Raw genomic sequence first — 15476 nt, 5'->3', positions numbered from 1 at the left:
AGCTTGTGATTGGTACGACCGACATGACGTCAGAGACCAGCGCGCAGACAGAGAATACGTGCCTGGCGTAGTCACGTGACCTCCACTGGCGCAATCTTGCTCTTTATTCTCGGTCTGTTTCTTCAATGGCGCAACGCACTTCAGTTGGCGAGTTGCGTGCATGTGCGCAAATGCGCGTGCGTGCATGGCCGAGACTTGGTTACGAAGTGTTCTCTGTATTGTACGAAAATCGTTTGGATGCTTGTGAGTTTTTTAAAACGCCACCGACTAAACAAAACGAAAAGAAGAGAAGTAGGCGCTGCAACGTGCGTTTGGGCGCTCCGGAAGGCGGCGAATTTTACTGTTTAACGGCTTTTCTGTGTGGACATTATTTATCATTAAGCTGCAGTCCGCCATCGTCACATCATGCTGAAGCATGTGTAAAAGCAATAGAAACAACGCAAAGATCTTGTGACTATTAGCTAGATACTATTTGACCCCTGGATGGCTTCATTTGCGTAAACCCCTGTTACTGTTGACACCACAAACAACATAAATTGACATGTTAATTTGTTTTATCGGATGTTATAAATTGAGTGACAGTTATATCACATAAACACGACGTTGACAAAATGTGTCATTTTGCGCGAGATGGATAGTAATACTGACTACTGAGTAAGATTAATGATTTGTTTACGTAAATAGAGTTTATTCTGACCGTTTCGACACAGGGCGCAATAGTAGCCTCTGTCACTTCGTCCCGCGGTAAATATATCTATGATTCAGACACAAACTATCCATGATGCCAGTCTATTGTTTATCAGCTGTGTCTCCTTTTTAATGTACGAAAAATTTTGACTATCATTATCATACAAAAAGTGCAAGTTGCTGTGCGACATGCGTTTTATAGAACTTAAAACCGTGTTTAGTTGCCAAAAACTATGCATTTTAGAATTGACACATAAAACTTGAGCAGGTTTATATTAAAAGCTTATTTTTTATAGTTATACTACGGTAAGCATTTTTTTTATACCAGAGGCATAGAGCACTGGCAAATTATATATGTGCTCTATGATATTTTAAATAGTTATGATCTTGGGGAAACACCTTAGCATGACTTGAAATCGAACAAGCCAAAGTATATAGACTTTGGAACAAGCAAGCCAGCACTGTAGTTTTGTGTTTTCAAAAGAACCATAAATATGGGAAAATCATACCAAAAAACTAGTCTGAAGTTTGATGAAGAAAAACGGAAAGATTTTTTAACAGGGTTTCACAAGCGAAAAGAAGCAAGAAAAAAACATGCTCGACAACAGATGGATAAACAGCTAAGAGAAAAGCGCAGTGCAATTCGACAAGGAAAACAGAAAGAAATATCAAAACGTCTAGAGGAAATTAATCAAATTAAAATGGTAAGGCAGGCGAATTTGTTTGTTAAAGACATCATACTTCCACATTTTGTAACAAATTACTTCCCACTCTGTTTTATTTGTTACCTTTTGGTATACTTTCCTAAAGGCAATAACTCATTCAAACAAATGTGCATGTAACATCATGCGCACAAAAAATGTCACCACAACGCATTTGATTTCACAAGCTTAGAATTAAAATTCTGCTAGATCAGGTGGATCTATAGATAATGTGTCATCTACTACAGTGTGTGATCCCAAGTTGAGTGACATTTTTTTAGTTTTTTGAAAACTTTTCTTTTTCCTTTAGCTTTATATAACTGTTTAATCACAATAAATTTATGGATGGTTTTTAGTTTGTAAGGTGTTATAGAGTTGTCAGCACAAAGTGCCTAAAGTTAGGGACTAATATGGATTTTCAATTAAAATTCAAATAATTTTTGATAAAATACAAATTAACATAATTTATGACTACATTTTCAACATAAATGGGTCACTTTTGCACAAAGCAACACATATGTTGAACAAAGGCTAGTCCAAAGTCATTTTCATAATTAGAAAAAAACTAAACTTTTTTATTTTGTACACAAATTCAGGAAAATGGCAACACAGATGGAGTTCTTCTTGAGAATGAGTGTGTTGATCCAACAGTTATTGATCTACCAAACCATCAAGTTACAGTTGTGGAAACTAGTATGTTTAATCCACTTGAAAATTTATTTGTTGGCAGTAATGAAACTGATGAAGAAAAACCTGAAGCCAATCCTGAGGAAATAAAGTAAATCTAATTAGATCAAGTATTAGTGTTTCATTTTTAACTGTACCAGTACCTCAAAAAATTGATCTATAAATAAAAAAGCAATGACTATTGAGGCAATCGTTCCAGTAAACTTTCCCTGTTTTAAGATATGTCAAACCTGATACTGGTGTCTCACATTAATGCAATATGACATGATTCGTATTTTCATGTCAGTAAAAAGGATGCAATAGTTGTCTGTTAAATATTTCCTGCTTTTTATTTTTAAGTGATTGTGTACAGTATTTTTGTTTTGCAGAAAAACAACAAAAACTGTTGAAAAGTTAGCAAAAAAGAAACAAATGTTAACTTCAAAGAAGCATAAAAAATCAACACAGCAGAAGGCGAACAAGAAGATGAAAAAGTTTCTGAGAAAAGCTCGAAGTCAAAAAGGAAGAAATAAGTGAAACTTATGTTGGCAACTCTCCAATCAACAAACAAAAATAAGTGAAACTTATGTTTGTAACTTCCCAAAACAGCAAAATATATTTGCCCAAAGAAAGACATGCAAATATTGCAATTTTGTGGAATCATTTAAATTCACGGCCAAGTCATCACATAACTAAAATACCACGCGTCACACAAGAGTTTTTTTTATAAACTGGTCATGTATGTGCATCAATGTGATAGACATCTTTGAAAATGTTTGTTTAGTGTTTGTGCTATGTACACAATTGTGGTTATGAATTGCATAATAATTTACTGTGGAGTCATTTTTTTGGTGAATGATAAACTTGGCGTACAACTTTGATTTAAACCTGTTTGCAATGCAGTAAAATGGAAAGGGGGCATTCGTGGTTTTGTATTTAATCAGTGGTAAATCCAGAAGGATGTTTCAGGTCCGTTTTATAGCTTTTAGAATTGCCAAAAATGTGTTGCATTTATCTGGTGCCAGAATAATACTCTGGGCTCCCATCAGCTAGATTTTATATTTCATGTAATAAAAGTAGTTATTTTGTGGTGGAGTATGACCAACATATTTTTGCCTAACACTCATCATGTGAAAAAAACCCTTAATAATGGTTCTTAACTTTTATTAACATGTCCTGTGATTTAGCAGTTGGAAACAGTTTTTTTTTACCTGACATTTGAATCAATATAACTGCTTCACAGAAAACCTTCACTGGATTTGCTTGTTACTTGGTTTTACACTTCATATGAAAAAGACAAAAGGATGGTCGAAAAATTATGTATTTCACACATACTGACTTGTATGTTTCTTGTCAGAACTTTTTCTCTATAGCTAAAAATGTAACCAAACAACATTTAATTTATAAGCCCTTACATGTGTGGTTTAGCCCAGTGTTTCCCAACCTATGGGTCGCGACCCAAAGTTGGGTCGCCTGAACATTCTGTTGGGTCGCTTGTTTCAGTGACAATAAGAACATCTACTTTTTGATTTCGCCTTGTAGCGTTTTTTTACATATATCCCAAGGCTTTAGATTGTTGCCCAACAATAATTTTATCACAACTTGTCGTGATAATGCCTAAAACTGTTTGTGACGTCATAAACTGATGTGTTAGCTCACAGTTGAGCGTTGTCTGGCTAATAATTCTTCGATTCAGCTCCAAGTCCTGGCTAAATGGAAATGTTTGGTCGACAAAAACAACACTGGTTGTTCGTTACAAGGTTATTGATTTGCTAAACTTGCGTAGTAATTTTTAAAAAGCTTTCCAAATTTACAGACAAAAATACAACCAAAGTAGCATGTCCATGGGTCGTGAGAAACCACTAAACAAAATTTTGGTAAGTATTTGGGTCGCATCAAAAAAAGGTTGGGAACCACTGGTTTAGCCAATTTTATTTGTTTTAAAAATGTATAAAAAATATCTTGAATGATAATACAAAGACAACAAATAATGTTTGGGAAATGGTCTGGATTAAAATGTTAAACATATCTTTCAATATTCTTGACATGTCTTTATGTGCAATTTGTTCTCTGTAAACCCATATTTTAGGTAATCTGCCTGTTGGTTTTTAAGAGTTTTAGCAAAACATCCAATATTTAAGAAACTACAATAAAAAGTACTGACTGCTTACAATAACTATATGTAATCACTTGACCATACGCTTCAAACAATTTTGACAACAGCAGCAAAAACAGTTTATTCTGATAAAATATTCATAAAACAATAACAGTGGAATAATTCTAAAACTAAGTACTTGTGTGAGATGATAGGGAATACCATGCTGCTCCATTTTGCATCTGCAGTAAAATAAATATTTTTCAGTTTACTGTACCTTCAAGTTATCAAATATTCTGTTGTTACCTGAGAAACATTGGGTCTCACTTTTGACATTTGTGGAGTCTGAAGCATCTCTGCAGTTGGAACACTGATCTGCACTTTCTTGCTGGAATCTAAGGAAAGTACATGAATATATGCTGGTAATAAATCTCAAAAGTATTGAGTTTGAACTTCCATGCTACGGCAGTACAAAAAAATCTAACTGAAGTTTTCACTATTTTTTGAAACACTTTATCCAAGCATACAAAACCAGATATTTAGTACCAAAGTATGGACTTAAAATAAGCACACCTTCTAACTAATACATTACCATTGCGACGGCGAGCCACAAGATTCTGTAGTCTCTGCTGAGCTTCACTGTGTTGTTTATTAAGCTCTGATATTCTATCTTCGAGGCTGACCTAAAACAAAAAGATTAGATTTCCTGTAACCAGAAAAGCTTAGTTGATTGAAAGTATATGGTGCTAATATCTTCTCGGCACTTCAATGTTTAATGTTCAAGCTTAATTTTAAATCAAAATAGTTGGTACACCACTTGGCACAAGATTAAAACAAATTTGGTGGGACTTAAAAACCAAAAAATTTTCATTGCAGAAGGTAATGCAATTTTAAGCAAGATTTTGTGTTTAAAGCTCTTTTGTCTAATAAATTACCCACCTGGGTCTTTTGAACCCTGTCCATGACAGCCTTCTGTTGCAAAGCTACATGAGGTGAACTCGAAAGACTTTCATCCACAGACAATGTACTAGCAGTGTCTGAAGCATTAAGGAAATGAAAGCTTTCGGTCTCATCACTTTCAGTGGCTTGATCCTGAGACACAACATGTGTCTGTTTGATAGTAAAACCATTTGATATTGGAGACCTGGATCTGTCACGCTGAGGAACCTCATATGCTGGCAGGTTGGTTTGAAGACGAGTTGCTCGTGAGGCTGGAAGTTTGATAGGAAGTGAAGCTAAACTGGTTGAATCAGAAGCTGATGGTGATGCATAGTTTCCTGATGGCATTCGTAAAGGCTGCTCGGAGGAACTTGCTGCCTCCATGGAAAATGCCTAAAAAGCAGAAACTTGCCCACACTTACAACTGTTAAAAGCTAATCCATTTTTTAGGTTAGATGTTCAAGGCAAAACTTTACATGCTCTACTAAGTACTGCTTGTTTCTTACTTGTGCTTGTTTAGTCAGTTCATTCATTCTCTGCTGTGCTTCATAGTGCTGAAGTTTTAAATGGCGAAGATGACTCTCCACTGAAGCAATGGTTTCTGCTGCCTCTTGTGTTTCCTCAGGGAGAAGGCCTGATGGCAAAGGCTGAGATTTTGGGTTCACTGCAGCAGGTAACTGCTTGGTGACATCTGGTGTCTGTGAAACATTGGACAATATGACATAAAATCACAATTAAACAGAAACATGCCAAATGAAAAAAAAACAACTTTACAAATCATTTATGCAATTAACCAGTTTTGTCTGTACTTTGATGTGGAAAATAATTGAACCTACTTCGATAAAAAATCACTTAAAAGTCAGCATTTGTCATTTTGATGTTTACTATTTAAAAAAACTGTATGTTCAACAACTGTTTTCCTTTACGTAAAGGTAAATTGCATTTAAATTATAAAGTGTCTTTATTGTGTTAAATGCAGCTAATGGCATTGTTTCAACCTTACAACATATAAGTATTTAACATTGAGACAATTAAGCTAAGGTTTTTGACACAATTGTTATAATTAAACTGACCCATTTGAGACACATTGGGTGCACAAAAACATGTCATTGAAGGTGCATGTAAACAGTACATTGATTTTCTAATTTGGGGTTAGCAGAGAAGCCAGAGGCACTGTACATTCGCATGATATTGATTGCACAGACCACCTTCGTCTTGTCTAAATTGTGTAAACACTCAATAAATCAAACCTTGTCATTCTTGCTCTTAAGTGCATGTAACAACTTAAGCATATCAGATTTTAGTGCAGATTCTTCATCTTGTTTGCTTGTTTGTGCCTAAAAAATATACTGCTTTAATATTACAGATTTTTCAGTTGTTTTTACAAACATACAGATCCTTCCATAATCTCTAGTTCTTGATCTTCACCATGTCCACTCTGCTTGTCAGTTCCAGAGTTTAATTGAGCTAAACGCAATAAAATAATATTAAAACTAAGGTATAAAATTTTACAGACATATTATACCAATTTTGCTTTCCATTGCTTTTACACTTTCCATTGCCGCATTAACTTTTTCATTCAGTTGTGAACTATGTCCTTCTAAATGTTTCTTGGATTCTGCTTTGTTCTGAACAAGCTCTTGTCTGAGGTTTTCATTTTCTTGTTTGTTTAGTTTGATCTAAAGATAGTGTATGGTTTTTAGGAGAATGAATAAGCTAGCTTCAGTTTGCCATATTTCTTCTGCCGGACTAGCAATTTCAATAGAGATTTGGGATGAGTAGAATCGTATATTACAATTCAGAAAACATAACATTTGGTGCACACAAAATTATTTCTCTAAAACATAACCAATATTGCCCAGGAATTTTTTTAAAAATACCTTTACGCCAAATGTTGTTCACATGTAAAGTGCAAAACATCTTTTCCATATAATTCTGTACCAAACAACCGTTCAAACTACAGCAAAACTGATGCCTAGCATTACCATACCACAATTAAACTTAACATGTGAGCCGAGGCAACCTTTAAACCAGTGGTTCTCAAACTCGGGATTTCGGGCCGCATGCAGCTCCCAACTACTTATATTGTGGCTCGCACCAGACCTCAGAAAACCACCAAACATTGCTATTTTAGCTTTCAAAGTAATAATCTTTATTGATTTTCTCACGGTTTCGTTTTTTTTGCGGCTCCCTACACACTTACAAAAATACCATTTGGCCCCGACAATAAAAAAGTTTGAGAACCACTGCTTTAAACCCACAGAATCAAGATATAAACAACACAACTATTATGTTGTAGCAGCACTGTTTGTTTGGCAACAAAATTCATCTATTTAGATCAAAAACATGGATTCACTTTACAAATGTTTTTTAGTTGTTATAAAAATAACCCGACACTTGGTTTACCTGGTTTTGTGAGTTCATTAATTCCAATGTTAAAGCATCAGTTAATGCAATTTGATGATCTAATTTCTGTTGCAATTCACCAACATCCTTCTCGAATCCTTGCAGTTTCACTTCACCCTGAACAGTGTTAATTTTTTTGTCTTAAAAACCTTTTTAGTACATTAGAAGATTCATGCAACAACTGCAAAGATTATAACAAATACAATTAGCTGCACTGAACAATGTTTAAAAAAATGCTGCTAAAGCATGTATGTCAAAAATTTGTCCTTCAACAATCTTATAGGCATTTAATTGTTTACACATTTTACTGAGCAACGGCAGAAGTCAAAACTACCTCATTGACGTATCCAGTCAGTCGTGTGACAGCATCAATTAATGTTGCGGTAAATCCAGCCAACCCATCACTAGGTGGTGCCTGGTTTATTGTGGGTTTTCCTTTTCTCACATCCAATTCCTGTATGCCCTTCTGTACTTTTACCATTGCACCTAACATGCAAGTACAGATTGTACAAGAAAAGTTATTTACACACAAATATAGCAGCAAATCCATTAAGTTGTACCAAAGCTGTGTTTGAGTAAAATGTTTTGACCAAAAGAATACAGTGTAAAACAAGTCTTATTTAATCATGATGAGGAATAGACAATATCCGCTGCTTAAATACTTGTTTTAAGACTTACCTTTTAGGTCATCATATGTCATGTTGCAGGCTGAAATATTTGCTCTGGGTTGACCAGCAACTATTGTAGAGGCAGTTGAATTGTTAAGTTTTCTTTGAAGTTTTGAAGCATCTTTTCCAATTCCAATGATAGTCTTATCAATTTTTCTGTGAATATGTAAGTTTTTTGGAGACTGATTTAATTAGCTGTTGTACCATTTCTAGTAACTTATTTTATAAGTGCAATGTGGCTTTAAACCAAAAAGAACTGAAACCTGGATCTAGACGGATAAATCATTTGACAGGTTTAAAAAAAAAACAAATTATTATTAATTCCAATGCAAAAAAAAGATGTTCCGTGGAATACCTAATTTTAACCTAATTTATATATACATGTTTATTCAGTTTAAAGTAGTGGGCTTCCATCTTTTTTGTAAAATTGACCTCTTGTGGCTCTGAATCAAAATTGCCTACATAAAGATTATTATTTTCTGCAAAAGTTTTTGCCTCTGTGGCAGCTAGAGGTAAGCAAAAGGGTTCACTCAGGGACCAGAAAGCTTCAGGTAATAGTCAAAAACTAAAAAATGTTAAACAATTGTTCAAATATTTGTATATTTTTAAATACTTTTAAATATTAAAATAAGAAACAAAAAGGCTAGAAAAACTTAGTAACCTAATTTGCTGTTTTTGTGAACCATCACTTGCTACATCACTGGTTGCTGTTTCATCATTGTGAATTGATGAAATTCTAGACAAGGTTCTTTTCACCTCCTCAGTACAATTTAAAGCAGAACGCAACTGCTCATGAGCTTCTTTAGATTTTTCTGGAGTCTTTTCTACAGTATATGTCAAACTTATATTATAATCATTGCACACACTAACAAATATGAAAAACAGTAGTACTTGGTATTGAGTAGTAAACAGACTAAACAGAACAACAATAAGAACTAATTTAAAGCCTACCCTGTCCTTGTTCTGGTTGTCTTCTGGGAACCTTGTTCATTGAATCTTTCAAAAGGCTTAAAAATCGGTCACAGTCAATTTTTGACTCAAACTGAACATCATCTTCATATTCACTGTCTTCAGAAAACTCCTTCAAGCACAAAAAGTCAGTATGCAAGTTGGTAAAAAGTGGATGAAACAAGAGATACTCACCTCCTCATTTAATGCCTGACTGTCCATTACAGAGTCAGACAGAGCATCAAGTTTTGAAGGTTGTTCCACATCAAGTTGAACTGGAGGTGAAGATTTCCTTCCAGGTGCCAGAGTTATGTTTGGATGACCTGTGACAAAGTAACAATAACAAAACACAACTTCTTTTTGCTATTATAACAGATTTTAAAATAAAAATGCCTTTGATTATTAACAAGCTATCATTACCTGTTTTACGAGAGGTGGTATCATGAAATATATCTTTCACAGATTGCATTGTTTTATCAGATCTTCTCAACACTTCATTGAGGTCATTATGGTCATACAAAACCTAAACATTAATTAAAAAAAAGTTATTTAAAAAGGTCTTGATCATCAAAGAAATCAAACACAACAAAGCTAAGAGAACTTCTTCCTTTATGGTTTTCTATGACTTTTATGTGTTTTTGTTTATACCATTTGAATATGGCAGTCTCATTGTTAGAATACACTGTATTTTCTCTACCACCAATAAACATACCAAGAGTGTATATGCCTTTGACACATTTCAACAATGTGTTCTTTATTGACACCACATACTGCATGTTAGTGCAGGATACCGTATGTGATTACAAAGTAGGCAGTTTTGGACATGATTATTCTTTTGCGAAAAATTATACACATCATGCGGTACCGTAAGTACAATATGCAGTATCATGTGGTAACATCTTGTATTTGGTACTACCCCTTTATTTGCACTCCATCTAAACCATTTTAGGTCCAATTTTAAGTCAAAACTTTAAAAGAGGACTCATGCAAGTAACATATTTGGAAAAGTAAACAAACCTCTCTTAGAACTGCTAACTTTCTCATTTCAAGTTCCACTTGCCCTGGACTTAACATCAGATCAACAGGGATTCCTTGCTTTTTTGCTTGTAATTCTCTCTTTGCTGCATCAGCATTTTTAGATTTTCGCCTCACTTTCTTTTGGAGCTACAACACAGCAATGATTTTAATGTCCAATTTAACAAAAATAAATTTTCCCTGTTAACTTACAATTTCTTCAGGGGTAGCTGCATGGACCGTCAAATCTTGAACTGTGTTCTGATAAAATATCATAGGTAATTTATATAAATGGAAATATTAACACCATGTCCAGGGGACCAACATGTCATGAATGGCCTGTAAGTTCCTGTGTGAGACAGGCCAATTAAATGCCTTTGGTGCAAAATTTCCATGTGTAAACCCCAAAAATTGGCTGGCAAAAGTTTTTTTTTTCAAAAAAAAATCGCGCGTGCAGCTGCCACATTCTGCAGACTGGTTTAATGCCAATGTTTTCAAATGCATTTATTATCAAAAGCATTTATTATCGTTGCGGTGTGAAAGTGTGAAAAAAACTTGTCAAGTATATAGCATTGTGCTTCTTGGCAGTCAATTTGAACTTAATTCACACTAACATATTTTAACAACAACTTTCAAATTAAAACCACAACTTTCACAAAAAAATGAAACACATGAAAATAATCATTCACAGTTTGAGTTGTTTGCTTAACCACATTTCCTTTTCATTACAGGTTTATTGAATATAATTTTAAACTGTTTATGATGCACTACATAAAAACAAAAAACATACTCACATCCCATTCTGGATGATGCAGAGATGTCGGCTTTCGTCTCGGTCGCCTTTGTTTCAGCATGCCCTTTCTTGGACCGTGTGTCCGATGAAACATTTTGGGTTTTAGGTAGCTGGCCCAAAAACATACACAAGTTTCGGTAAACTCAAATGTCCATTTGTTTGTTGCCGCGAGAAATCGTATTTCGCTGAACGTTAAAACCACCCATGCGTAGCGATAGTAAATCAACCGCAACGTTTTATTCTACGTAGAAAAGCATTGAATATTAAATAGTTTACGTATAGTTAACAATCTATCCGCCGGACATTGGCTCAAAGCCGCAAACTATGCCCACAGAAAAATGAAGTTTCAATTAAAATTTGCCTTTTTTTCCTTCCTTTTTTCTCTAAATAGTGCGTGGTGCAAATGCACCATGCAATGATGCAGAGCCACTGATCTCTAAATAGAGATCAGTGTGCAGAGCAGACTTGTAAGACGGTTAAGACCGTACCGTAGTAAATCTACCTTTAGGTCCATGACTGCAGCTTCGAGCTTCTAGCATTTTAGTGCACTTTCGGCTGGAGGCGTTGCGCAGGATTAGGGAAGTGGATTGTGAATTTCACTTTGTTAAAAGCAAACGTAGTGGAGTCATAGCGACATGTAAATAAAGTGTTCTCTGTGTCAATACTACGTATATTCCGAAAACTTTGCGGAACGCATCTCACCATTCTCACGCGTATTTATGTAATAGTAAATGTATACTTTAATGGCTAGTGTGCAACTCCACAATGTTTAACTGACCTGAACTACCTTTAGGGCCAGTTTTTGCTGATGGTTTTACTATTTTAATTTTAACCAAATATTGAAGTTGAAGATGGCAGTCTCAGAACACACCTGGTCTTCGCTACCACCAATGGAAGCACCAAGAGTTTATATGTCATTGACATGTTTCAACAATGTACTGTATGTCGTTGGAGGCTGTGATGAATTGGGACAACCTGTCAATCTTCTGGAAGCTTTGGATTTGACAACCAAAACTTGGACCAAACTTAAGTCAATGCCTTCGAAGCGTGCTGCCCCATCTGTAGCTTCTTGTGATGGAAAAATAGTTGCAATTGGTGGTGTGGGTCCCTCACAGGCACCGGTTGACAATGTGGAGCTGTACAACATAGCTGAAAACAAGTGGAAAAAGATGTCTGCTTTGTCTGAACCCTTGATGGGAATGGCTAGCTTTTCAAAGGATAACAAGATACACATATTTGGTGGCATGGGTGTTGACACCAATCCAAGAGACCACTTCAAGTGTTTTGCCATTGGTGCTTCTGGTGAAAAATGGCAAGCGTTTACTCCAATGCCATCTGCACGATATGCTGCACAAGCATTTCATAAAAACAACAAGGCATATGTTCTTGGAGGCAGACAAGGCAAATTCCCCGTCACTCACTTTGAGGTGTATGACTTTGATTCACGGTCATGGACTAAATATCCCGACATTTTGAGCCAGAGAGTGTTTCTGTGTTATGCAATTACTGACAAGCAAGTCATGACTCTGGGTGGACTCAAGCCAACTGCTCAACAGGGATTCTGTGACACATGTGAAATGTACCCACTAGATCAACAAGAAAGAGGAGAGTGGCAAACCAACAAGAAGATGTCTCTGCCCAACAAGAGAGGTGATTTTTCATGCACAACTATGGACAATCAAGTTCTAGTTGTTGGTGGACTAGGAAATGGAGGAAAACCTATAAGCTCTGTTGAGCTTTTCGACCCTGAAAGCAAAAAGTGGAAAAGACTTGCTGATATGCCCAAAGAACGCAGTACAGCAGGGTCGATACTATATCAGGGGAAGTTTTTCATAATTGGAGGTGTAACTGTGGATGGCCCATCTGCAGAGTGTGTGGTTTTTGGATGCACATGATCACAAAGATAATCCATTATTCATAGACATCATTTTACTTGTAAGGCACTGTACATATTACAAAAAGTAATATTCACAAAAAAGTAAATGATGACACATAAGATCATGTTGTTGTTTGATATTGGAGTGTTTTTATTCTTCCTTTTTTGTCTGACAGTAATTGTGAAGAATCCGTACATGCAGTTTTATTATTATTGCAAGTTTGGACATGGTACCTTTACATGTATACAATCAATAGGTATTTTTTACCTAAAAATATTTGTGTAGCAGCTGTTAAAAGGGCAGAGAGATGCAGGATGTGTTTTGGAAATTGTAAATCTTCTTTTTTACATACTTTTAGAACAAATATACCTTATGATATTAATTAGTGTACTTCAAAGTTTGTTTTATGTACTAACATATCTTACTTTTTAAGCATTTATATCTGAACAGAAAAAGTTTGTTATTTTTGTGATTAAGTTTGTTTTTGACACACTTTTTTATATATTGTGTTGGTTGTAAATGGTATGAAATCATGTGAAGTTTGACATGTGTTTTAAAAGAGTGAAGTTTGACATGTGTTTTAAGAAACATCCAGCTAAAAGTGTTTTTTTTAGTTTAAACAACAATCACCAATTGCAGGTAAAACCATTGTATAAATCAGCTTGGTCCAAATGCAGGCGCGCAGGCCTTTTGTGGCCCGCGAGATAATTTTGTTGCCCCGCCAACGTTTTAATGACAACTATAATATTATAGTTCTCAATGTTTTAAAATGTGAGAATTAAACAACACAAAATGCTGCGAAATCCTATATTGTGACGCATGACAAGGCATTGTTATGTGCAATGAACGGTTGTGCGTCAACAAATCGTTCGGGCATTTTTTGCGCCAGAGTAGAAACTGAAAGTTTTTAACCGCTGCTACTTGGTGTATAGGCTAACTACAAAAGACCAAAATAACATTATCTATTGATTGAAAACGGTGTACAGTCACCCTGATGTTTGTGTCAGAAAAAAGTTTTACCTGCAAAACTTTCAGACCTTGGCCCGCGGAGTAAGTCAACGATTTTTTAATGGCCCGCAACAGAATAAAGTTGGACCACACTGGCATAAATGAATCTATTCATTTAAAATAGATTGATGAGTGTAAAACCGTTCATCACTGCATTGATTAATCGACAATATACGTGAAAGGGGACTTTAAATTGACATTTCACACCGCACGTTTCTACTTTCGAATTCTGATCAGACGGAATTAATTAGTTTTAAACACAACTTTGCTCTTCTAAAATTCGTGAGCAATCCCAATATCCTGTGCTATATGATGGTTATTGTTTTAACGATTCGCGCGGCAATGAAAAGTGAGATATGGCGCAAAGAGTATAATTGAATCGTGGAACACTTTATTTTTTGACTGGTTGGTTATCTTTGTGTCTTACAAAATCTTACTATCATGAGTATTTTTAAAGTAAAGCAATTAAATCTCACGACTCCAACATGTGGTATTAAATTATTATGGAATAAAGATAGTAGGTGGTGGGCTGGTGGCAGACAAATTGTCAGCGTGATGGAGAGACGTTTTTGTAAACCGCGGTAGGTTTGCGACAACCCAGAAACGATGAAAAGATTTGTAAAACCCACACGCGGTCTTTCGAATCGCGAATGCGGTTTAAACTTGCACAACTATAGTTAATTATAAACTATAGTTATTGGTCCATTGTTTCCAAACGTAGCTCTATCGTCGCCTAATTTTTTCATACTGTCTGATTTTTTTTACAATGAGTCACAATTAACAGGCGTCTTAAGGACAGGTCCAATTTATATTTTATACCCCATGTGGTATTGTTTGATAAATACTGAATCGATCGTACCGGTGAAAAAGTTAAGCTATTCTTCTTTTATTATTATTGTATCTGTAAACACCCCTATGAAACACTACAATATATTGGTTGCATAAAAGGTTTGGTGGTAACCACCGGTCCTGTCGATGAATTACAGCAATCTGTAACTACCGGTAAATAATCCAAATTGCCAAACATAAGCTAACTCCATGGGCGTCCGCAGGAAAAAAATACAGGGGAGGGCAATACCATCGTCACATCGCCGTTCGATAAACGGTATTTCAGAACAAAAATCATCTGACAGTGATACTCATTCTTGCCAATCCCAATGTAGCAAAGTAGTGCAATAAACAGAATATTAACTATCACTGAAGTATGTGGTAGGTTGGCAAATACTTTTTTAACGGAAGTAGGATTTACATACACGAACCTTATCAGATGTAACAACAGACATAGTGAAGCCTTCACTTCACTGTGAAGGTATCACATAATGACTGTTTGACACATCCATCAATGACGTAATAATATGCTTGTTACAGAGCTATTGTTAAGTAATAATGTTCGATTCTTTTAATTTGTTGTAAAACCTCATCCTGTTCTGTTACTTCAGTTACAATATTAACGAGGTGGAGACCCACGGCGTCTTCAATTTACGTCCCAGGAAAAGTTTTTGTATAACACTGTTTGAATGTTTATTGTGTTTTGTTTTAAGATGCGAATTTTCCGACCGTTTGCTATTTTCTTTTTTCCAGGGGGGCACGCGCCCCCTCTTGCCCCCCGCTGCGGATGCCCATGGCTAACTCATTACTGGATAATGTTCAAACCAGCCATCTCCCCAGCATTTG

The 15476-nt window shown here is 35.6% G+C and overlaps 3 protein-coding genes across 6 annotated transcripts; 2 read left to right on the top strand and 1 right to left on the bottom strand.

Moving 5' to 3' along the window:
• Positions 1-62: 62 nt before the first annotated feature.
• Positions 63-3142, top strand: LOC145214944 (nucleolar protein 12-like). Of its 4 annotated transcripts, none has more exons than XM_080083583.1 (4): positions 63-291; positions 1249-1391; positions 1985-2166; positions 2428-2541. In XM_080083583.1, exons 1-4 carry the CDS (start codon positions 126-128, stop codon positions 2462-2464), a joined length of 528 nt encoding a protein of 175 aa, XP_079939709.1. In that variant the 5' UTR covers positions 63-125; the 3' UTR covers positions 2465-2541. The 4 variants fall into 4 exon arrangements, with proteins under 4 accessions (XP_079939709.1, XP_079939707.1, XP_079939706.1 ...); XM_080083581.1 differs by having other exon boundaries at positions 111-243; positions 2444-3142; XM_080083580.1 differs by having other exon boundaries at positions 111-291; positions 2444-3142.
• Positions 3143-4265: 1123 nt separating this feature from the next.
• On the bottom strand, positions 4266-11199 carry LOC145214943 (uncharacterized). The gene is made up of 18 exons (XM_080083578.1): positions 10919-11199; positions 10338-10385; positions 10128-10274; positions 9531-9633; positions 9306-9433; positions 9114-9243; positions 8824-8986; positions 8173-8318; positions 7829-7980; positions 7495-7611; positions 6614-6767; positions 6482-6555; positions 6339-6425; positions 5595-5786; positions 5089-5481; positions 4742-4832; positions 4456-4544; positions 4266-4391 (listed from the first exon to the last, which is right to left on the bottom strand). The coding sequence occupies exons 1-18, from the start codon at positions 11009-11011 to the stop codon at positions 4341-4343; spliced, it is 2358 nt and encodes a 785-aa protein (XP_079939704.1). The 5' UTR covers positions 11012-11199; the 3' UTR covers positions 4266-4340.
• Positions 11200-11553: 354 nt separating this feature from the next.
• Positions 11554-13366, top strand: LOC145214766 (kelch domain-containing protein 8A-like). Its single transcript, XM_080083368.1, has one exon. It carries the CDS (start codon positions 11769-11771, stop codon positions 12810-12812), a length of 1044 nt encoding a protein of 347 aa, XP_079939494.1. The 5' UTR covers positions 11554-11768; the 3' UTR covers positions 12813-13366.
• Positions 13367-15476: the final 2110 nt, after the last annotated feature.

Source organism: Phallusia mammillata, chromosome 2 (genome assembly GCF_965637545.1).
Source record: "Phallusia mammillata chromosome 2, kaPhaMamm4.hap1.1, whole genome shotgun sequence".
In the NCBI taxonomy this organism is placed as follows: Eukaryota; Metazoa; Chordata; class Ascidiacea; order Phlebobranchia; family Ascidiidae; genus Phallusia; species Phallusia mammillata.
The sequence above is the reverse complement of the archived record's forward strand: the minus strand, read 5'-3'. Positions and strand labels throughout refer to the sequence as shown.

Bases quoted from the DNA above. Each gene is read 5' to 3' on its own strand.
- LOC145214944 (XM_080083580.1), top strand. From the start codon at position 126: ATGGCGCAACGCACTTCAGTTGGCGAGTTGCGTGCATGTGCGCAAATG. The intron at 1,392-1,984 runs GTAAGGCAGGCG...ACACAAATTCAG, and splicing joins AAATTAATCAAATTAAAATG to GAAAATGGCAACACAGATGG. The intron at 2,167-2,443 runs GTAAATCTAATT...TTTGTTTTGCAG, and splicing joins GCCAATCCTGAGGAAATAAA to AAAAACAACAAAAACTGTTG.
- LOC145214943 (XM_080083578.1), bottom strand. From the start codon at position 11,011: ATGTTTCATCGGACACACGGTCCAAGAAAGGGCATGCTGAAACAAAGG. The intron at 6,556-6,613 runs GTATAATATGTC...TATTGCGTTTAG, and splicing joins AGCAATGGAAAGCAAAATTG to CTCAATTAAACTCTGGAACT. The intron at 4,833-5,088 runs GTGGGTAATTTA...TTTTTGTTTTAG, and splicing joins ACAGGGTTCAAAAGACCCAG to GTCAGCCTCGAAGATAGAAT.
- LOC145214766 (XM_080083368.1), top strand. From the start codon at position 11,769: ATGGCAGTCTCAGAACACACCTGGTCTTCGCTACCACCAATGGAAGCA.